The sequence below is a fragment of the Cydia pomonella genome, chromosome 1 (assembly GCF_033807575.1).
Source record: "Cydia pomonella isolate Wapato2018A chromosome 1, ilCydPomo1, whole genome shotgun sequence".
In the NCBI taxonomy this organism is placed as follows: Eukaryota; Metazoa; Arthropoda; class Insecta; order Lepidoptera; family Tortricidae; genus Cydia; species Cydia pomonella.
The window spans coordinates 22693992-22718924 of NC_084703.1; the positions used below are offsets into that span (position 1 = coordinate 22693992).

The 24933-nt window shown below is 37.4% G+C and overlaps 1 protein-coding gene across 9 annotated transcripts in view; it reads left to right on the forward strand.

The window, feature by feature from the left end:
- Positions 1 to 24933, forward strand: part of LOC133527283 (potassium voltage-gated channel protein Shaker) — a 315532-nt gene that overhangs the window by 233810 nt on the left and 56789 nt on the right. Inside the window, exon 1 of one of the 9 annotated variants that reach the window (XM_061864282.1) lies at positions 12844 to 12881. The exons of the other annotated variants lie outside the window; for them this stretch is intronic. Within the exon in view, the coding sequence (XP_061720266.1) occupies positions 12859 to 12881 (23 nt within the window). The 5' untranslated portion in view covers positions 12844 to 12858. Of the gene's footprint in view, positions 1 to 12843; positions 12882 to 24933 lie in introns of those variants that run through there. 9 annotated transcript variants of the gene reach the window in all.

The following is a 24933-nucleotide window of genomic DNA, read 5'->3' on the forward strand; positions in this document are numbered from 1 at the left end:
CGATTTTTTGAACCAGGATATTTGGTACGATCTGTTTAAATGAAAAACCTGGTTATTTTCACAGAATTGCCGGTTCTTTGAGATTTCAATCATCCAGGTTTCACTGTATAAGGGTCTTTAGTTCCCCATTAATTTTTATGTCTTATTTGTAACAATTGTTCTTGACATTAAACTAATTTTACGGTTTTAACTCACGTGTTTTTAGTGACCATTTACCTTGTATTTACGTGTATATTGGGTATTTACCCAATATACACGTATTTACTCGTTTACAATAAAAAAATTAGGTATTTATTCAGTATTTACCCATGAGTATTTATTTACTCACTACCATAGAGAAATAAGAAGTAATAGAGTGCTCACTCCATACATAAGTTTTGGTACCAAAATGATTATTATATTCGCAGTCGACATCTAGCATCGTGTAGCGGAACTCTCAGTACTGCTAATCGACAATAGATATCGCGGCAAATAATTTTTTTTACTGCGATTTTCAGCTAATATTATAACCAGAGTAAGTGTAGGAGTTGAAAATAGAGTTCCGGTGTAAAACTGATGTATGGAGTGAGCACTCTATTACTCGTACTTCTTATTTCTCTATATCACTACCCATCTCTACAAATACGTAGCCAGACTAGTGCTACGACGCTACGATACGCGGCGTAGCACGTCATTAAAATTAACCGTAACGTCGCTTTTAAGTATAGGCATGTCGGCATGAGCACTAAAAGTTGAAATCATGCACACAAGATCACACTCATGCAATAACAGCATGATTTTGAATTATTATTTTTTTCATTCCGATAGCAAGTTTAACCGCCATCTACAAGATCGATCAAAAGATTCCTTAAGGTTTGTTTTTGTTTTCTTATGATTCCGTAGTCAACTAGGAACCCATATAGTTTCGCCATGTCCATCTGTCTGTCTGTCTGTCTGTCCGTCTGCGGCTTTGTTCGGTGGTCATTAGGGCTAGACAGCTGCAATTTGGCATGGATATATAAATCAATCACGTCGACAACGAGGTAGGATTTTTTTTTAATTTTTCTTTTTGCTTCAACCTTATCGTGTGGTGCATCGTTGGATAGGTCTTTCAAAACGAATAGGGGTCTTCAGCAACCATTTTTTCATAACGTGAATATCTTCGGAAATAATTGATTCCAGAGAAAAAGTTATAGGACCGGATCTGTCCACCCGACTCTGATTTCTATATTTAAAATAATAGCTTAACCGGCCGATTCCAAGAATGAGATACGATAACGATAAGTTCTGGTTTAGATAAGTTTACATTTAGATATCGTTTGTATGTCGTATAATTGACAGAAGCAGCTCGATTCGAGCAACCAATGTCACTTTGTCGTTAGAAATATCGTAGACAGATCTTGTTGGGATCACAGCGGAATCTAAATGAACGTCAATTTTGACATGTCGTTTAGCTATCGATCTTTTAAAGATCTTAAACGTGTCTTAATCATTCTTCGAATCGAGCTGAATCGAGGCGCATAATTTAGGCGCATAGTTATCCCATTACATATGTCAACCGTATTTTACTCTATCAGTAAAATACTTACCCTAATCATTCGCAATTAAGAGTAGGAAAGATATTCAAACAAGAAAATTAATAAGTACATTCTCCAAATAAAGTTTTAAATTGGCTGAATTAACTTTTTTTGTTAGCCAATTTTGACAAAAGTGAAAAAAAATATTGAGATTTATACATATAAACATGCTACGTAATATAATATTTTAAGTACTAAACTTATAAGTACTAAAGGCAATTCTTGCAAAACACAAGAAAAAGTAGGTTCACCTATTTTATACAAAAATTGATTTAGTAAAAATTTGCTGACCAATTTCTTGAATAATATGCGAGAAATTTAAAGAATAAAAAATAGAACAATCATTTTTCCCTGGTCTGTTCAAAGATCTAAAGCCCCCTTTTTACAATAGCGTCAGTCAGTTAATAATATTTTCTTAATATATCATTTAATTTTGACTTATGTATTGGTATGAAAGGGATAAACAATAAATTAACTAATTGAGGCTCAAAGCGCGTTTATGAATAAGGGGGTAAGTAAATAAGCTATAATTAGTGTGCTCATTAGCTGTAACGGTTAAGGATAATTTTTGTTATGTCATAAGTACATTACAGGATACAGGCATTACAGTACCTGTACAATAATGATTACCGAAAAGGTATTATGTATTTTCCGTCACGGTTCTAAGGTGCAGTAGGTACAGAAAGCGGATTTTAGAAAAGCTGTAGCGCCTTTTTGGAGTCACAATCCGGCTGCCATAAAAATTAGCAATGTGGAGGCATAGAGGTCTAGAGACTTCAGCAATTCAAATCATGAGTTTTTGACTTTCGCTAGATAGAAAAAAATCAACATATGTAAATCGAATGACAATTATGATGACACGGAGCTGATCTGTTGATGGAGACAAGAGGTGGCCATGGGAACTCTGTGATAAATCAACGCAAACTGATTGTGTTTGGGGTCTTTAGAATTGTCTCGATGAGTATTATTAACTAACGGGCAACTGCCCGTTGAAAGAAAAGTACAGTCAGCGATAAAAGCTTGTACCAGAAAAATATTTATATATTACTCTTATATATTTTTTAAACTCACAAATAATTACAATAAAAACAATATAATATCAGCCCTCTCGGGCATGCACTTCCATCTCGCTTACGCTTACGCTCAGTGAGAGTGAGGAAGAACACGAACTTACTGCACCTTAATCGTGTAAAATGGATCGCCGGATGTAGCTGAAGCGCTTAATATCCAGGACGCGGCTGTACGTTCCCCGAAAGGTGGAGTAAAATAGGTCGTGTTTGTCCGCCTTCGGGTGACGTCACAGCCCCGAGCTCTGCAATCAGCGCATTGAGCCGCGCGGTCGGGACGCTTTGCCGCTCCGCGCCGGCCTAGTACAACTATGGGTGAATTACTTCCGAGATGCATATGCATGTGTGCGTCAACGTACATTGCCGTTTACACGACAGATTCGACGGTAATTGTTAACTATTTAACTCCTGTCGTGACTTTGTCCGCGTATAGGCCATTAATCTGTTCCATGCAGAAAAAAAAAATGAAACATAAATTAAATTAAATATTATCCTCCCCTCAATAAAAATAAAAATAAAGTTTTTTTTCTGATCTGACGATCATCGGGTTCTATCTCATGACGTATTTTGGTATAAGTGGAAAGGGTACGACTGCGCGCGACTGCTTCTCGATACCAACGTAGTCTCCATTTTCCTCTCTAGATATGAGCATTAAAGAAAATATTTTTATGCAAAGTGATGTATTAAGTTGTTTTTTGCGATTTCTAATTATCATATGAGCTAGGAGCTTTCAAAACGTAGGTGTGGAATTAATTTGCTATAATTATTAGTAATAAGTAAAAAAAAAAAACAAAAAACGTCAAACGAAGGGGCATAGTTATGTGTAAAGATATTTTCCATAATGTCAGTATACCGAGGGAGGAAAATGGGAACTACGTTTGTATGGAGAAACGGTAATCTAGTCTTAAGTGTTTGTGAGTAGTAATTAGGTGTAATAAGTAACCGTAGAATGTGGCAAGCAATAACAAAGGTTAATCTGGAACTAAAACTTTAATTGTCCGCTCCGTAACTACGAAACTATTCCATAAGTATAGATAAAACTATATAGTCCTTTTCATTTGATCGATTTGAATGGTTTTGCTCGTGTATAATAGGTTGTAAGAAGTGCCAGGCTGATAATAAATTTCCGGCGTTAAGCCCAACCCACACCGTAAAACGCATTCGGTGAATCCGTACCGATACAATGATTTTCTTTTCTTGCCATTCACCTTAGAATAAGCTTTCTTGCTTAAAATGTCTCTCCTTTACAATAAGTACTTGTCCTGAACTGAGACCTCGACAGCCTTCAACCTTCTAACACCTTATCCTGCAGGCCAATCCTTCTCGTGTTACTTAGACCTTAAAAAAAAATATATTTTTATACCATAAAGTTGGGTTACCTACATTGGTCCTGATGGAGCTTTGGCTAGTATCTAAGATTCATTCAGTTAGGTGGTCCCGCACTGGCTGTTATAAAATAGAATTTGAAATAGAGGTGTATTGTCAAAGAAAACTTTGTAGCGACGTAAATTTACTGCCATCTTTCGACACATAATTAAAACTTTTAGAATGCCATTTGACTTAGATCCTTATTCTCTTACTGATATAAGTTAAATTTGTTAAATATCAAAAAGTGGCGCCATCAAATAGATCAAAGGCCAAAGTTATAGCAGCATTCTTTCGACCGATGGCGCCATAACCTTTAGGTAGTACACGGTAAGATGTGTCGGTCGAGAATTACTCATAATGTAATTTACTTACAATTATGAAAAGTGCACTCCTAGTTGACTCTGGGAGCTCACTTCGTTCGGTCGATAAAATTAATAATAAATCTAAGGCGATGGCCCCATCAGTTGTACATCAATTTATAACGTGTAGTCCAACTTCGAACAAGATAAGTTTTGGGCAGAAATTTAATTATTATGAATATTATAGGACACTCTTACACTGATTGACTAGATACTACTTAAGCTCAAGAAGGCTTGTGTTGTGGAATTATTGGTACAAGGTTTTGTCGCTGACATGGCGACAATTCTCAAAACCCAAAACACAATTACTATTCCTCGGGGCACCATCATCAGATCAGCTCGATGGTACCATAATATTGCATTGTCATCAGATCATTGAATATCAGATCAATCGGAAATCTACGAGTAGAATAAGTCAAATTTAGCTTCCAAGATTTGACAATAACAAAAGAACATGTACCTATACATACTAACAGGGAAAGTTAAATGAAAGCTTGTAATAAAAAATAAGCGAATCGCGAGTAAAGACAAGATTTAAGCAGGTTTAATCATGTTTGCTAATAAGTAGTCTACTCGACAAACTGAAAACGGTGAAAAAAAGAGATACTTCTGTTTATAAAAATGTAGTTGAAGCGTTTATTAGCACACAAAAAATATCAAAAGTTATTAACAAAAAAGGGGAAAAAGTAGATATTTCTTATTTCCCCAATATCACAAAAAGTATTAATATTTAAGAAATTAAAATTAATTTTATTAAAGCGGAGGATATTTCCAACAGAAAAGTCCATACGTACAGAACTGTATCTATATTATTTGTACTTATTATATACGCTGAAAATAGGTATCCGCCCGTGGTATATATATACATTTATCTTTTTTTAAAGGTATTAACTGTCTATGTAAAAATAATAATAAAGTATGGCGTATTTCGAACATTTTAGGAAATCCATTACCATTAGAAAAAATACTTAAAGATATCCGTTGGGTCCCCTCACTTTTAGCCTCTCAATACAAAAAGCAATCGCTGAGCTTAAGTCCCCGCTCAACATTTGGTACCTCGATGTTGGTACCATTGGGGGTAAACCAGAAGAAGTAAAGCGAGACTTGCTTATTTTGCTTCCGCGCCTTAAGGATCTGGGGTTGGAAGTTAATGCGTCCAAATGTGAGGTTTTCGCATGCGGGTTGGAGTCATCTTCTTTCTTCCCCTCCTTCTCATCGGTATTGCCTGGGCTAAGGGAACTTAGCTCCAACTCTTTTACTTTACTCTGAGCTCCTTTATTTCCATCTGCAGTACCCTAGGCTCTGCTAAGGCGAAAAGAGCTCCTTCTGCTTGCTGGCGAACGCCTCAAGGACATCAATCCGCATGTAGCTTTGGTTCTATTACAAAAATGTTTTGCCGTACCTAAGGTAACCTATCTTCTGCGTACGGGCCCCCCGTGTGGTTATTTCCTGACGACATCGATTGCTTCGATGCCGCTATAAAGTTATCAATAGAGTCTATGGTAAACATCTTTATGAACGAAAACCAGTAGACACAAGCAGCCCTTCCGGTCCGTCACGGTGGCATTGGCGTGCGGCGTATAAAAGACGTGTGCCTGCCAGCCTTTCTGGCGTCGGCCCATGGGGTGGCAGACCTTGTTGCTAATATTGTACCAAAAAATGGCGCCAGAGTGTGCATACCCCATGTGGCGGACGCCTTAAGGGCATGGTTGTGCATCAACCCGGGAGCGACTGTGCCAGAGAACCCAAAAATTCAGCGTGCATGAGACGACACTCTCTCAAAAGCTACATTAGACAACCTCATTATGAGCGCCGCGGGAGTGGACCGTGCAAGGCTTCTGGCAGTGTCGCAACCAGAATCAGGGGCATGGTTGCACGCGTTGCCTTCGCCCCATTTGGGCACCTTACTCGACAGTGACTCACTGCGCGTGGCTGTTGCTCTCCGCCTGGGCTGCGATGTATGCCAACCACACTTTTGCATCTGCGGTTCCATGGTGGGTGCTGACGGCCACCACGCACTGAGTTGTCGTCGTTGCGCAGGTAGGCACCCGCGTCACCATGCCCTCAACGATACTGTCCAGAGAGCCCTTAGGTCGGCTGGTGTCCCATCGGTGCTTGAGCCCCCTGGTCTTAGCCGCACCGATGGCAAACGACCCGATGGCCTGACCCTAATACCATGGGAACGGGGGCGGTGCTTGGTGTGGGACACTACGTGCGTCAGCACCTTCGCCGCCTCCCTCATCAGCCGTACCTCGCGCACGGCCGGAGCGGCTGCCGAAACGCAAGCGGCTTTAAAGAGGCAAAAATATGCCCCTATTTGCCCAGGGTACATATTCGTTCCTTTCGCTGTAGAAAAGGCGGGTTGCTGGGGAGCGGACGCAAAACGTTTTACACGCGAACTAGGCCGTCGTCTCAGGCAAAAGGGGGACCCCCCGCTCCGAGTCGTTCCTAGTGCAAAGGCTGTCCATGGTAATTCAGCGTGGAAATGCTGCGAGTATCATGGGCGCCTTTGCACCCGGGACGGTGGGGAGCGGTTTGTTTGTGTAAATTTTAAGTTTTAATAATATAATAATATGTTTTTGATCAAATAATAATACCTATTTATACATATTTGAAAGCTAAATACATTTCTATTTAAAATTCACCATTCTTAAAGATTATTTTGCAACAAATCAGGAAACTTTAACAAATTTTTCTCGAACTTCCTTCTTAAAATCTTAAAATCTTTTTGCTTCGTGTAGGTCTTCTTATATACACGCTAAACAAGATCACGTTTTGAAATAATTAATGGTTAAGTATAATATAGTTTTATATTTTACCGTTGTACCTTGATTTTTCATTCTTTATTAATTTTCACCATTATTCTAAAATTTATTTTAAACAAAGTATTGATTTTACTAAAACTTTTATAACGAGGTCTTGTTAAGTATATAACTAAGAAGGGCGAAATATTTTTACGATGAAACATTTAAATTTACAATAAAGATTCGAGAAAAATATGTTACTTTATTAAGTAACTTTAAACTAACAAAAAGTAGCCTAACTTGTAACAAAATAACTTTAAAATAAATTTCTACCAGTGTAAAATATAAGTACCATATCTTTTCCAAATTTTTAAAATTATACCCATTTAATAAAATTAAAATAATATTTAATGTTACGTACTCGCTTCTTCACGCCGCGTACGTATCTCAACAAGTGCGAGTCGGACTCGCCCATGAAGGGTTCCGTACCATTTATGACGTATTAAAAAGAAACTACTTACTAGATCTCGTTCAAACCAATTTTCGGTTGAAGTTTGCATGGAAGTAATGTACATCATGTATTTTTTTAGTTTTATCATTCTCTTATTTTAGAAGTTACAAGGGGGGAAGGGTGAAAAATAATTGGCGGCATATGAAACTTTTATTCAATGGAAAATCAGCAAAAACGCCCAGTCTTTCTCGAATAACGTGTTGGTAGGTAGCTTACTTCCATGAACTAATGAATAAGTAAAACCGAGCACGCTTTGGTGTAATTATTCGATGTTAAAACTGTAAGCCGCCATCTTGAAAATTGTACTCTTACTGTTTTGACAATAAAAATCTAATTTATAAGTTTTGTTTTTTCCTCGCAAGTGTGTTGAAAAACGTCGTATGAAACGCGTGTGCATTGGTCATTACCCACATCGGCTTTCTTATTGCACAATATCGCCTCGTGTGTAATGACCAACTTAGCACACTTGTATCATAATGTACTATTTTTACTTTATGTGAAGGATCAATTAGTAGGTAGAGTCTGGCTAGCCAAATATTGTTGACAGAATTTTCGTTGTTGTATCACCATTGTCTATGATTAAAAAAACCTAAAGGCTGTTGTCAATTTATATCATTCATTCAAATTGTTCGCGGTTTATAAGGGGTTTGTTTTAAATAATATTAAAAATGACTATACCGAGTGGGGTCCACAAACTATTATTTAAGCTCGTAAATAATTACGACAACGTGCGAAGTTGACGTGAACCGTTCTATAACGAAAAACTTTACAAGTCGTAAACGAATTAGTGGGTTGGTGCTCTATTACTATTTTGATACTTTAAGTACTAGTTCTAACATTTGCCTATAACTTTAATTAAGTAAGTGAATTTCTTAATACCTGAATCTCATGAACAGGACAAGTGTGTAAAGAAACGGATAAACTAGATGTTCTGGAAAATATCAATAAAATCCCAACATTGAAACGTAACGAGTTACTGAAAACCAAAATTTAAAAGAAATCTGTGGAGTGAAGTGACTGGTCAGTAGTAATTTGATTTAACAATATAAAATATATAAAAATATCTTTGCGAAACATGTCTATATATGTCTTTGTAATTTACATAGTGGTTAAAATTATGTGAGCTTACTTTGAGTGCACGTCAACGTATATTTAACTGATTTCCTTAGGTACCTTACGTGTGCACAGAAAATCAAAAATATGTTCTAGTATCAAAAGTGTGACCAGCCCAAGATTTTTTAATTTCCCGCCAAAAATTTGTGTAATATTTCGGTAGCCAGACTCTAGCAGCAATTTATTTATTTTCATTTTGATATGTGAAATTTTATAAAGAAACTTTGATATCTTTATCATTTCTGTCTTTTAAGAAAATTAAAAAAAAGACGCATAAATGATTGTATGGGAAGTTCATTTATTTAGGCGACATTGTGTCAGTATAGTGTTAGTCCAGTTCCAGTGTCAGTCCAGTGTCAGTTCAATGTCACTCCAACCTAAGTCTAGTATGTCGTGTCCAGAACCGGGAAATGAAATTCTTGGTACCGGAACCGGTACTGCATGCCCTAGGCCAAGCAAAATGTCAATAGAGATATTGGTAAACAACACTAAACTACCGGATATTAGTTTTTATAAATGTTAAATATTATTTTTCAACAAACCAACTGGTAAGCTGCTGGAAGCTGGTAGCTTATGGAATTGACTTTTAAATAATGATTTTGAATGATACATTTTTTATTACGTTCATTTGATATTGATTTATTTCGTATTTCATAGTTAATATTTTCCTCGTGTTAGTATGGTGAAATTTTTTGTGTTTCACTCGGAAGCAAAGCAAACGCACCTGACATAAATTTAAGATACTCACAATATGACAATTAAAATTTCATATTTAATGTCATTAATGGGTCTAACACGGGGTGGATTTTTTAAATGGGGGAGTTTGTTACTATAGCTGGGCATTTACCGCAAAACGACAATCATTATGCCTGCCTATTTTGCGTGAAAAACGAGGTGGTACCACTAACCACCCCAGCTCCTCCACCAAACCTAGCAATGTTTTCAGGTTGCTAACTGCATCCTTTAGTGTGCACGGAGACCCTAGTTTACAGTGACAGTATTTGTTCCAGTATACTTCTACCTCATTACAGTCTAGGAGAATATGTTTTGTTGTTTCTTTTGAACTATTGAAATCGGTTAAAAATCGTTTATACTGTAATAACATTGTTGTATGAGCCATTGTTTAACGAAATTCTTAAATTTATTAAAATTACATTTTATATTTTTTTACTCCGTACCTATCTCCATTATTTCTCGACTGATTGTGAAAATAATTTTTTATCGAAAGTATTTACATTAAAAAAGTGACATTTTATGAATTGGAACTGCTGCCCGCGTAGCCAACGCGCCTACTGTTCACGCTCCATGGCGAACGAAACGCAACTGTCACAGTCGCACTAATAAAGAAGAGTGATAGAGAGAGAGAGATGACTACGATACGCTACGGAGCGTTAACGATTGTAACGTTGGCTACGCGGCCTGATGATGATCAGAACTGAACTTTTCAACGACGCATAGTTCACGTTGCGCGATTTGTACTCTTCGTTATTTGTGAAGCATGTTAGGTTTCCAAGCCACATTTTTGTCAGGCTCGAGTTCTGATGAAAGATTCCGTGAGGAATTGAGGGCACTCCTGAACTCTTATCACCATACCTACTTATAGCGATATTTTTTGTATTTATCTAAAAACTCAGCATATGCGTTTAAATAGTGCTATTAGGTGAAATGGAACTACTCATGAAGATTATAATTATAATTGTTATGAGACGCACTGTGATTGTTAATAATAATAATTAAATGACATTTCAAACTGTATTCTGAAGACGGTATTTATTCATTTTCCTACTCCTCTACTATTATCTGTCATTTATGCATTCATTAACACGAATATAAGAACATACATAAAAGATTTCAAGAAAAGTCTATATTGTCTTTTATAAGCTATAACGTTACTGCGATTAATGGCTACCAACCTAACAAAACCAAAACGAATACAGTTTTAAACTAAGTGCATTGCTGCCAACTTACAAAATATTCATTTGGTTGCATAGTAAAAATAATTACTTCATAAGTCAGAAACATGCATGTGACACCCGTAATACTACGAAGACCGCTTAGCGTTGCTTGTTAGTCTCCGTAGGCTACGGTGGCCAAAATTGAGAAAAAACTGTCCAAAAATTTAATTTAGCAAGTAGCAAGTACCAGGACCTCATGAGTTACGAGGTGTCGCTGACCGGCCGGACGCGGCCCGGGGCAGGCTGGGCGCGTAACTAACAAACAAGGTATGCTCGCGCGTCTTGGCTATATACTTTTGCTTGTTTACCTAAATTAAGATTTATTTTTGTTGACTCGTAGGAAAAATATTGTATGCAACGTTGTATAAGTAGGTCAAAAAATGCTCGTGGCGTATTCCTTTACAATGTTCGCCTACGCCTTCGGCTCCGGCTCACATTGTAACTCACGCCACTCGCCTTTTTTGACCCTTCTTATACAACTGTTGCATAAAATACTATAAAGATTTTTTTACGCCAATCATTATACAAATTGGTAATGTCAATAATCGTTTATAATAATTTAGAGACGTATATAATATTATATAGTATTTCTGTTAGTATATCGGTAAACAATGGGAAGCCCGTGAGAATAACATCTCAAATTAATTGGCTCCCGTCCAGAACAGCGTGAAGTAGGAATACGAAGAAATATGCACGATAACTAAATAACATGTTTCAGATATCATTCTGATGTCAGTGAACGTTCGGATTGGCCTGTTTGTTGGCTCATAGGTCGAAAAGAAATTTGCTGTGTATCTGTTGATATGAACATTCACAAACAGGTTGTCTTTTTACCGAACGTTTCGAGCCCTTTAGAGCGTTCAACGGGAGGCTGAGGAAACATATATCTTCAGAATGACATGATTTACAATACGAATTTAAAGAGAGAGGAAACGCACCGACTATTTTCTCACCGTTCATCATGCTATTGAATTGAATCGTTGGTGGTGGCGGTTGTATTGTGTACTACAACAATTTGTTTTCTACATCTAAGATCTCAGCCCTCCTGTTACAAATTACTACGAATACCGCTCTTAAGGAAGCCGAGCGCTGACATATATATGTTAAACTGGGTATTTCATTTTATGATTGGTGACAGATACCTTAGTACCACTTAATTCATTTATAAAGTACACTAGTATCTGTTTAATAGATTGTATACATAGTGTCCTCAACCGTAGTCATGAAGTGAGATTCACTCTAGAGATGCCGGACCGCGGACCGCGATGCAGTGGTTCCCGTTTGTGTCGATACGCGTGCGGCGAGGGCGGGCGGGTATACGGGGGGGCGCGGCAGGGCGGGCGGCAGGACGCACGCGCGCCCGCCCCAGTATACCGCCGCCGCGCTTCGGCGACACACGCGATTGCTCGCGCATCGCGACCGCAACGCGGCTCTGTCCGAGATCATGACTCGCCGTGACCGGTGAGGCGCCGCCGCACGCGCCTAGCTCATTACGTAAGGGCTCGCAGCACGAACTGCGCTCACATATCTAACAAGCATATCCGATTATTAAGTTAAGCGTGGTTTCGCGTGGAACTGGTCGCACGGGAAGACTTGCCGGTTGCGCAGTGCGCTGTTATTTGGTGGTCAGGACAGCTGGGTGCAGGTCTTCGGTTGGGCGTGCCACAGTGCTGGCGCGCGATGGTGCCAGCCCGCGCGGCGCTGTAGGCGCGCCATGAGGAGCGGCGGCGCAGCGGCCCGGGGCGCGGCCGTCATGCCTCGCGAGTAAGGTGGCGGCCGGGGCGCTCTCGACGAGCCGGCCCGGGGGCGCAGCGGGCCTGCCAGCCCCTCCGCCGCGTCCCCGCTGCACCGCCGCACCAGCACCGACCCGATGACATATTCAAATTGAACAGCCACCATTGCTCGCATAGAGTTGGTTGAGAAATGGGGGCTGACGCCTGTCCTCAGGCCGAGGCAGGAATGCCCCCGGGCCCAGGAGGAAGGCGGAGACCAAAGGTACGTACGCACGGTGTAAGCAAACGATTTAATCGTATTCGTGGCGTCATGCATCCGCAGAGCGCGTCGTAAAGTGCGCTGCGCTTCGGGCGCGAGCATATGAGCGTGCGTCACGCGCTTGGCAGCGGCCGAGCCACACGCCGCGAGCGTTGCGCTTCTGCTCTCCACACTCATGTATATCGACATTGTCATGGAGTATTTCGACATGTGTTGGTGAGTGCGCCACCTCGCGACTTGCGCCGACCACTAACAGCGCCTCACTCTCGACTCGTCCGAACTAACAAACCTTGTCGAGTGACGTCTGGTGAGTGTGTCTCGAGAATTCTTTTCATGTCCGAATCATATCTCGTGTGACCTATATTTCAACGCCAAGGCGTTTTAATATTCACCTCCTCTGGAACAAAAGCCGTATCATGGCTTTGAGCTAAGATCGCAATATCAAATGCAATTTATTCCGCGTCTGGTCTTATTTTGAGGATGTTGCCTTTTTAGCTAACTAATATGCCTAAACATCTCAGTTCTGTGCTATCATACTATTAATATTCGTTTCAGAACAGCACAAAAATATGATAAAACGTGCACAATGGGTATATATGTACTTAATTGTACTTATGTACCTAATTATTTATGAAAGTAGGTACCTATTATACGTCGCAATTTCCGAGCGCAAGGATTTGCTAGTGTATGAAACGGTGGATGACAAAGTTGTTCAAAAATATATTTAGCCAAGAATGAGTCACTGTATTGATTTTTCGTGATCGGATGTGGCAAAATAACGTCATCGATATTGGAAGTTCAATTTACAAACATTGTGTGCAATCCTTACCTACTTTATAAACAAACCAATTATGTAGGTACACACTGAATAATGTAGACATTTTTGTCGCCGCTACCGCTTTGTTAGGATATGCCAGGTGATATCAAACCTTATATCAATGTCACATAAACATGATTATGCCAGCTTATCTAACTACTAACATTTAGTCTTGCTGGTTGCCGGTTTACAACCACAAATATAGACCATTATCTGTAGCATTTTAAGATTAGACCCTCTTACAATACCAAACGAAGACCCTAAACAATAGTCATGAGTTTTATTGTAAAACTAATTGCATAGTCGTTGCCAGTCCTAGCACTCTCGCCCTAACACCCTGTTACCCCCGGAGAAGGGACTCGGCAAAGTTACGTAAATTTATTGCTACATCTACCGCATCGCACTCTGCAGTGCGCGTTGCTCCAAGTCTTCTCGAATGGTAAGGCGGGAGGAGAATGCGGTTTACTATGATCATGTATTTATGTTCGGGACAGCAGACACCATCTCTAAGATTCAAAGCAAAGCTGTCTGCGGCTGCGTTATTGATAGGTCAGTAAATACATTTCTGACCGATTACATCACTAATGATATTCGCTATGTTAATAATTACATGAACTGACACCGGCTATACTTAGTTTGGTTTGATAGATCAGTTGTAGGTAAATTATATTCATTGTATACTTATCATTATTGACCTATAAGATATAGTCGAAATCTCAACTTTACCCAATCTGACATGTTCCCTTCAACGGTATTCCAGTCATTCGGGTGTCGTGCGCGGTGCCAAAGCCAATACTTACGTACTCGTAGAGTCGCTTTCGACAATTTAATGAAATGGACCATTTTGATGATACTCTGTGACCTCTTTATTATTTTTGAGGTACTTATAGAGTTTAGAGAGAATTTGATTGAGTTTATTAAAAATTGGGATCGCGCAAGTAAGTACGAAAAGATGAAAAGTTACACAGAACTTAAGTGTGGCAATTTGTGGCTTTCAGAAAGTTTGAACTTGAAGCTTGTAACAAGAACTCTATTAGAACCTAGTCAGTAATAAATATTCATTATCATGCACCATACAGTTATAAATACACAGTTGCGTCTTTGAAAAAATACAGCAGTTATACTATATTGATAAGATGACTGCTAAGCAGTTGTTTTATAATCCTACAAACAAAATAACTTCAGCGCCTCCAGTCATATGATTTTCACATCACGGACAATCATTTGATTGACAGATTGAAGTGCTGGACTAAAAACAATCTATAAAAGAATTAAGGCAACGATATTACAACATAATACCTGTGCCTATTCCTGGTATTATTTAATCTGTCCATCCGATTTTAGTTTAGTAGATCATTATAATTCTCAATGTACTGTTACAGGCAAGTACAGCGCCACGCCATCTAGTGAAATCTCTGAGAGGGTTTCAATGAACGGTACCTATTCCATGCCTAAAACCTTTACTATCGTTTTATTGTAGCTTTGTGATAGTAACATTTATCTCTGGTAAGTACCAGGTACATTTCCGTTCATTAATATATTAATATTCCGTATATTACCTGTCTTTAGCGCACTCCACATTACATGACGGATGGTAAATTATTAATTGATGCGGGAATCATTTTAAACGTCTGAGTTGCAGGAGCTAACTCAAGGAAAAATAGTATTAAAAACTTACACTTACAGTCGCGAAGTCATTGTCTCACTAGTAAAACATATCTAGATTCAACAATCCGGTCACTAAGCTGCTCGAGCTCTATTTCAGTCTATCGCAAACAAAGGAACTAGCAATTGTGCATATTTTAAACAATAGACCCGCGACCAGTTACAAACTGTCTTTGTAAGGCAATGGACAGAGATAATAGTAATCCGCGATACCATACATCAGCATTACTTGTTAATATACCTATAGTGCTGTAACCATGAAACATGCCCAATTATGATTACTGCAATAGATTGTACGGTTTCTGAAACACTTCCCTGAATCAATTGTGAAACAGTTAAATCGGAACGTTGCAACTAATCATTGTTGTAATCGAGTGGATACATAAATAAAGAAGGGAGACAATACTAATTATACATATACTTACAAGTATTCTTATTCAAAATCTAATAAATTTCCTTACAAAGAATTAATTTTTTAGAAATGAATATAAAGAAACTTAGCTCATACATTCAGGCCAAATTTAAACGATCTTCAACATTATGCGTATATGTAGCCTAATTCTAGAACTGTTAATTACTAAATACAAATGTTTCGACACCGATATATTTGTACGCTTTTGAATTGTTCAACAGCCATAGTCATCGAACAATAACTAAACAACAATAATATTAAACTTCTGCTTTGCCTTAAGTTTGATTGGTAGATTATGCTTCATGGCCTAAGTCCGGAAGGTGTTCATTTGTGCAATAAAGGTTAAATATATAAACTCGTTTTTACAAGCTTTTATTTAGCTTGCAAAAAGTGGTACGAGATGATCCCCTTAAGCGAGAATGGCCGTAAAATGTGTGTTCTTCCTTGCAAACCAAAAATTAAGGCGCTAACTACTATTAAATTTATTCTCATACTCAATACAATCAATTAATTGCGGTTTCACCACCCCTGAGTATAAGGCGGCTCATGATAGGGGTGAGGTGATTCCCATAATCGTCTTACCCCTACTCTGAGTAAACAAATATTTTTATGGATAAGAAGGTAATTAAAAACAAAAATAGATAAAAAATATACAATGTGTTTATTTAGAATAATCTTAGACCTTCGTCATTTTGTCATAAAGTAGTCTTAGGTCTATAAACTCAACAAATTCAACAATAGTTTTAATGACATGATGGGACAGAAAATTCTTTACTCGCTTTTTTAAAAGCCATACCATTTTTCACGGCATTAAGAGCGGCCGTCAACGATTCCTGTGATAACTAGCCTAGGTTTAACTAAAAATATTTTTTTTGTTCAACTTCAGAATTCAATAACCACCCTAAAGACAGACATACATACAGGCAAACAGACAGACGGATAAATAGATCGACCGACAGGCAGATGCGGGCGGCGACATTCATAATACGACGATTTAATAGAGATTTAAAATTTAATAAAAAAAATGTGTAGCTAAGTTTGTATAAGAACCAAGGTACTAGATGATCCCCCAGGGATCATTATCCCGAAAAATTTACGGTTTCATATTTAAATAATAAATATATTTACAGCATAAATATTTTAGAAACACTTAAACTACATTGTTCTTCTTCTTTTCAATCTGAGGGCCTACCGCGAACCACGTTCGACTTGTTGCCTCCCTGTCACACTTACGTACGAATTTACAAGTGCCATAGAGAGGCAACACGTCGAACGTGGTTCGCGGTAGACCCTCTGTTACCCTCTGCTGGGGTGTAGGGCTCGAATCATATTCTTCCACTGACTCCGGTCCTGGGCAGTTTGGGAACCTCCTCCCACCCCATCTCCTATACACCCGGCTCTTGCTTCACAGAAAGGCGCCAAGTATATTTAAGGAATTTAACATTAGAAAAAAACTACAACTAAAACTACATGAGAAAGCAAAAAAAAAGTATGATACAAAATTACCTATACAAAAATACTCACACTTAATCCGTACTAATATTTGAATTTAAACTGTTGTGAGACATACTAACATTAAACTTAGTAATTCTACGGATTCCACTCACGTGTTTTTAGTCACTCGCGCGACATGTTTCGGAGAGCCCTGGCCGCGTAGCCAGCGTTACAATCGTTAACGCTCCGTAGCGTAGCGTAGTCATCTCTCTCTATCACTCTTCCATATTAGTGCGACTGTGCCAGTTGCGTTTCGTACGCCACGGAGCGTGAACGATATGCACGTTGGCTACGCGGGCAGTGCCCCTAGTGTAAATTTAGTCGATAGCGAAACGTGACGTACGCGTTTGCGTTAAGTCTCATTTTGTATAGGTTTTTGAACATCGCGCCAAGCGGGACGTTTTGGAAAGTCAAAAATCTCATACAAAATGACACTTAACGCAAACGCGTACGTAATGTTTCGCTGTCGAAAATATTTACACTAGGGGTACTGGTCTCCTTAAAAGTTCGAGCAGCGTTCACGACGGCCGTGATTCGCTCGCGAGTGTACGCATGCAGGTCAAAAAGTACGGAAAACGGCCGTACTAAAAAGTTCCATCTGGCAACACTCATTTTGTGACAAATTTAGTCTGCTAATCGAAACTAAACCGAAAATTTCATGGTATTTCAATTATCTCACGATGAACCGGATGATTAACATTGTCAGAAACTTGGCTTTGAGAGGAGTCTTTTGTCACTTTTAGCATATAAAAAAGTCAGCCGACCCTTATTTAATGTAAGGTGAAATATAGGTATATTTTCAATGGCTTAATATGTATATATACATGTATGCGTTAAGATACACTGCAAGTTGGTGATAAAATTGACCGCAATATTGACATTGCGAAATCCATGGTTAATAGTCAGTAAAAAATTAAAAACATTGTACTGTCGATAGAAATGATGCATTCAATAGTTATTTGTACAACAAGAGAGCAAAGTTTGATATTTCTTCGAGTGCTTGTTTTGAGTCCCGTGCAAGCGAAAGATTCTATAATAGATTTACGAGCATAGTAAGGAATCTTGAGCGTAGTAAGGGACTCAAAAGCGCACGAGATGTAAATAACTTTATTCTCGTGTAGTACACAAAAATTTTCACGTCAGTCAGCCATCAAAAAATACAACCTGAAAAAATGTAATCCAGACGGATGGATCACTATTTCACTCATGTTTTCTGAAGGTATTCTAACAATTAACTATAATTACCGCAATAAAACAAAACCAAAGAAATTTCAATAAAATAATACGAAAATAATGAATTAACGAACATCAATTGACAGTTCAACCGACACCTTTTTTTTTGTAAAAAAAAAACTTTGTAAGATCCAGTCCGAATTGCGGATACTACTATTTGTCAACTGTAGTAGAGATCGTTAAAAGTAGTTAAGTAGAATTATTTACTGCGTAACAATTGCGTAAATTTGTATAAGTTCATTGTTTTATTGTAAAATATAATACGTAAAATATGGTGTTTTTATTAAATTTTAATAAAATTACGAATGAAGACTCGTAGGGTGTTTTGGAACGATGCGGTCTGACTTATTTCGGGGGTATATTATAAACCGTCAATATACCGTTGAATTACGTATGCACTTTTTTGTCTCTTTCTTTTTGCTAATGACGTGAAAGGGATAAAGACAACAGAATCCAAATATTTCGAACTTGTATTAGGCCCCGCACGTTGAAATGACATTCGAATCTAAAGGTCACTTGAATGTTATTTTGTCTCACTCGGTGAGCAAAATGCGATTTTGCTCACTGTTTTTAAGCAGCAAATTACCCTTGTTTGAGCTGCTGACGTGAAAATTTAATTATTTGTTGGAGTGGACTTTCATAAAGTTAGATGCCCTAATAAAAAGTAAGCTTAGGTGCTGTTCAGCCAAAGTCGTCAACCAACCACACTTCTTGATTTTGTTTTAGGCAGACACAATAAAAGGACGGAAATAGATAAGATATACTCAACTCAAACACACCCACTTCACCAGTAGAAAAGGAGCGAATATAATTTTTTTACCTACTGTTTTAGGGTTCCGTAGCTAAAATGGCAAAAACGTACACGTACTTCACAGCCATTTTACTCGAAAACTGTATTTTAACTTTTGGAACGTAGGTGTATTATGTAAGCCGCTACGTAGTTTATAGTTCGTGTCATCCACGATGACGCGCAAATTTGTCAAATCTAACCTTTAACGTACATAGCAATACCAATTAAGGCACGCGTCGTGGTGAATGACACAATCTATAGAAATAAAAATATATTTTCAACGGGGCACTCCATACATGTAACTAAAAGTGTATTCTTTTTAAATTAAAACAAACATGTGGCACATCATTAGCTAGGTATTTAAAAATAACATTACGGTTGCCAAAATCATTTTTTGACTAAGCTTAATTTAATGATATTATATTATATTCTATAAATTTATGCATTACTTAGTGTAATTAATACTTTATTTAAACGCTGGTTGGGCATTATGTCATTGTGTTACTTTTTTGTCTCTGTGTTCCACGTATCGTCTAAATACATCATCTCTCAAATACCTGTTAATGTTTAATTAACCAAAGATACTAACACACTCTAAAAATTTAAAACATTATGATATGAATGTGCCATTCAGGCGATATAAATACGTACTCGTTAAAAGTCACATAATTTGTTTTTCACGTCAGCAGCTCGAACAACGGTAATTTGCTGCTTAAAAACAGTGAGCAAAATCGCATTTTGCACACCGAGTGAGACAAAATAACATTCAAGTGACATTTAGATTCGAATGTCATTTCAACGTGCGGGGCCTAATACAAGTTCGAAATATTTGGATTCTATTGTCTTTATCCCTTTCACGTCATTAGCAAAAAGAAAGACAAAAAAAGTGCATACGTAATTCAACGGTATATTGACGGTTTATAATAGACCCCCGAAATAAGTCAGACCGCAACGTTCCAAAACACCCTACGAGTCTTCATTCGTATTAATTAATTAATGAAATAAAAGTTTAAAATTTAATAAAATTACCATATTTTACGTACTTTATTATACAATCAAAACAATGAACTTATACATATTTACGCAATTATTACGCAGTAAATAATTCTACTTAACTACTTTTAACGATCTCTACTATAGTTGACAAATAGTAGTATCCGCAATTCGGACCGAATCTTACTAAGTTTTTTTTTTACAAAAAAAAGTTGTCGATTGAACTGTCAATTGATGTTCGTTAATTCATTATTTTCATATTATTTTATTGAAATTTCTTTCGTTTTGTTTTATTGTGGTAATTAAAGTTAATTGTTAGAATACCTTCAGAAAACATGAGTGAAATACCTAGTGATCCGTCCGTCTGGATTTCATTTTTCAAGGTTGTATTTTTTGATGGCTGACTGACGTGAAACATTTTGTGTACTACACGAGATCAAAGTTATTTACATCTCGTGCGCTTTTGAGTCCCTTACTACGCTCAAGATTCTAAATTAGATTCACGAGCGTAGCGAGTTACTATTATAGAATCTTTCGCTTGCACGGGACTCAAAACAAGCACTCGAAGAAATATCAAACTTTGCTCTCTTGTTGTACAAATAACTATTGTTCGGTGCAATTATTTCCAAAACTATTCACTTTATCAAAATATGTTTGTAGAAGACCCTTATTCGTTTTGAAAAACCTATCCATACCTAACATCATTGGTTTAGAGAAAAAGGAAATAAAATAATAAACATTTTGTATGAGAGGTACCCTAAAAAATAGTTTTAATTTTACCTTTCGGTCGCAATGCTTGATCTATCCATGGTACGAGTATCCATGCCAAATTGCAGCTTCCTAGCACTAACGATCACGGAACAAACCCTCAGACAGGCATGGCGAAACTATAAGGATTCCTAGTTGACTACAGAACCCTAAAAATCACTTTTTAAGGAATTAATTCCGAGCAAGGTGGAAATCATTTTAATACTTTAATTTGGTTCTAAATGCGTGTAATCAGAGTTTGCTCTATCTCAGGGGTGTGCATACATTTTGCAAGCCTTAGGAGAGACATTTTTCCTTGGATTGCCAAACCACTCGATGTCAGAGGAACCCACCATCAATTACAATGGCACTACCAGCAAAGTTTGATAGATCAGATACCTACTGGTGACGTTTTTTGGATTTTTAACATGATCATACCAAAATATTTTTTCTTACAAACTTTGACTACGAGTTCATATTCAACTCATACTAAACCTTCAAGATTAAGGTATTTTTAATTATTTGACATAGTTAAAGTATTCACTTAAGAGCGGAAAAACCTTGCAACTACAGTATAAAAAAATTAAAAATTGTATTTTTGCCTTTGCATGAATGTTGTTGTTAAATTTTATTTATTAATAGCTTAAGTCTAAATGTCATACTGTACCTATATTGTTCGTCCTAAGATTCTGGAATAAGCTGTAGTTACCTATAATTGGACAAACATCTACCCTTAATGTTACATAAGCTACAGATTATTATCTGTTTGGGGATCTTAAATAACTTTAAAAATTAACTATGTCTGTAATAATAATCTAAAAATAAATACAGGGCGTGAGCGTGCTATGTCGCACTACCATTGTAGCAAAAATTTGGAAAGGCCATTAAAAAAATACATGACGGACTATCAACAGGAAATTCATGTGTTGTGTCTTAGCGAAACTTTTGTGAAGCGTGGCCCAGAAAAAACACGAAACTTCACAATTACAAACAAGTAGCTTCTTTCTGTAGAGCAAAGTCGAGAGGGGATTTCTATCTTTGCTCAAAACACATTAGAGGTTAAACGTGTATACTTTCTGTCTGATTTATCCGCGAAAATAATTATTTTGAATGTTGTGGAGTCGAAATAATAGATACGAGTATATTAACTTAATAATAATTGTTATTTATAGAGTTACTGAGCAGACCCAATCTCATGTACTCGTAGGAGTTTCTATATATAAAATTATTAAACTCTTTTTTCGCTTAAAAACAGATATAGCAATAAAAAATGTAATATGTGGAGATTGGAATATTGATATATATTCTTAAAGAGACAATTCTCTAACGAGCTTACTAACACTCTAAATAATCACAATTTTACTATGCATATTAGTTCGCCAAGATGGATCAACGCATGTTTAGACCAAATGGCCAGTAACATTAAACAAGTTGACTCGATGACTCATAAACAGGGCCCGTACTTTTCATGCCGTTGACGCAAAAATGACGTAATTTAACATACAGGCAGTTGTTTTACAATACTACAAACTTAGATAACTTACTTATTGACGGGTATCAAAATAAATACTTGTTACGAGAATAAAAGCTTGTTACGCTGTTAAAAATAAAAAAATATGTATTATTTACTAAAATTAATAATCTATTATTTATTTCAGTGACAATAAGATGAAAGTCAGTTAGACGTTTCTGTACTCATTGTCAAGTATATGTATAACTTACGTAAAGAGGTTGATAAATCATACTATAAACTATGAATAAAAAGCTGAGCCGATATTTTATTCACAAACTGTGAGTTAAGGCTACAAAATTAACTTTGATAAGTTTGGAAAGTTTGCACTGAAAACCGCTGAAAAAAAAAGTGTGATTGGTATTATATTCCAGCATCTGTGCACAAAATGTTAGTGGTGTCCGATGAGCCCCAAACTGAGCCTGTATCTTGGGATATATATGATGTAAATAACCGTTTGGGCTATTTATGTTTTTCACCGCCTTTGTATGGACCGTAAACCATATTGCAACGCAGAGCCGAAACTACAAAAGCTAGAAAGTTAAACTATGCACACTAGGTTGCAATTATAAAATGTACAAGAGATAAGAGGCAATTTTAAAAATTCAACCCCTAAGGGGGTTAAAAAGGGGTTAAACATTGGTATGGCATTCAAGTTTTATTTTAAGCTAGGAATTTAAAACTTCGTGAAAATGTAATTTGAGTTGAGACATGAAATTAGTAGGAAGAGAAAATATTAGAAAGTACGAGAAACCATTTTAGTGCTTTTGAAAATTCAGCCTTTAATAGGATTAAACAGGGGTTGATAGTGGGTTTTGGGAAATAATTCCACGCAGACGAAGTCGTGGGCAACAGTTAGTATGTTAATACATCATCCCTCACTGGTTTAGGAAGTGATAAATACAGATTGAAACGAGCTTGGTAGGTATCACGCCGGCCCCGCATTAGCCGAGGTGTCACACCCACCACCCACCGCTGAACATCTGTCTTGTCACAAGATTACTGTCCAGCATATCACTGCGAGTATTTATAAACTTCCACATACCATTACAATGACTTAAACTAGCGCCGAAAATTTTCAAATGGTCCACAAAGCTTTAAATTTTTTGCTCGAAACTGCTTGCTCATTTGCAATAATATGACTGTGACTGGTGTAATTTAGTTCAGATTTCAAAAATATTACTTACTTAATTATAATAATGTCTAACTAAATATATACGTCCCGCTGATGGACGCAGGCAAAAAAAGGAATGGGCTTTACCTATATATGGATATAATTCCTATACTGCTCAATGGCCTCGCGGATGTACCATCCGCCGCGAAAGTTCATGACAACTTTATCAATGAATTCATTCATGTTCCGTACCCAAAGGGTCAAACGGGACCCTATTACTGAGATTCCGCTGTCCGTCAGTCCGTCCGTCCGTCCGTCTGTCACCAGGCTGTATCTCATGAGATACATATGATATGAGATATATATGATAGCTGTGATAGTTAGACAGTTGAAATTTGTTGTTGCCGCTATAACAACAAATACTAAAAACAGAATAAAATAAATAATTCTTTCCAATCTCGAGGTTAATCACCCAAGTTAAGCAACGTCGGGCGGGGTCAGTACTTGGATGGGTGACCGTTTTATAGATAATGGTACGGAACCCTTCCTATGCGAGTCCGACTCGCACTTGGCCGATTTTTTTTCATGTAATTTCGCAGCTGTCTATCCCTATGCAGGTTTGTTCACGTAATTGTTCTTCACATACCTACGAATATATAAAAACGTATGCCTACAATAAACATAAGTAATTAAAAGTATAGTTCATGTCATCCACGATGACGCACAGATTTGTCAAATCTAGCCTTTAGAAACATGACATAACGAGTCAGACCTGAATGCATTGCGAATGTCTAACAACATTTCAACGAAAGGGGCATCTAGGGAATTAAATTCCTTGACTCTACATATCAGAAAAACATAAAATACTCCTCAAAGACTGATGTTCCTTGATTATTTAACTTACCTCCTTTGGCTAATCGTCTTGGTTCAGTGTTATACATTTCTTAGTGATATACAAATTTCTTGACGGTATCCTAAGCCTAGTCGTTAGCGACCCTGCAACAGAACAAAAGGTACTAAGTTCGAAACCCGATGAGGTTATTACGTCTACTTGTTATCACGAATATATTTTGTTGCTAAGTTATGGATGTTATCTATGTAAAGGTACATATAAATATGTATATTGTTGCATAGCATCAAGATATGCTATCGGGCTAGGTGGATCTGTGTAATATTGTCTCCAAATATATATTTTTAGTTTTTATTCAAAATATTTAGTCAAACGCGAGACTAATATATGTAGGTATTATTTGGTTTTAGTCTCGTGCCTACATTTGCCCTACCCATAGGACATACAGCCCACTTATGTAAGTACAGCTTAAAAATAGGAGTAGGAAGAAGGAAATTGAGTAGGTAGGCTCAGACGGAGACGGCGGGATGACCTAGACAATATTGCTAAGGACAGAGATGAGTCGGAATTCGGGAAAAAGGTAATTTCCTAGCATTGGGACTCTCCAATAGGCTAATTAAAAGCAATGTGGGCGCCAACGAAA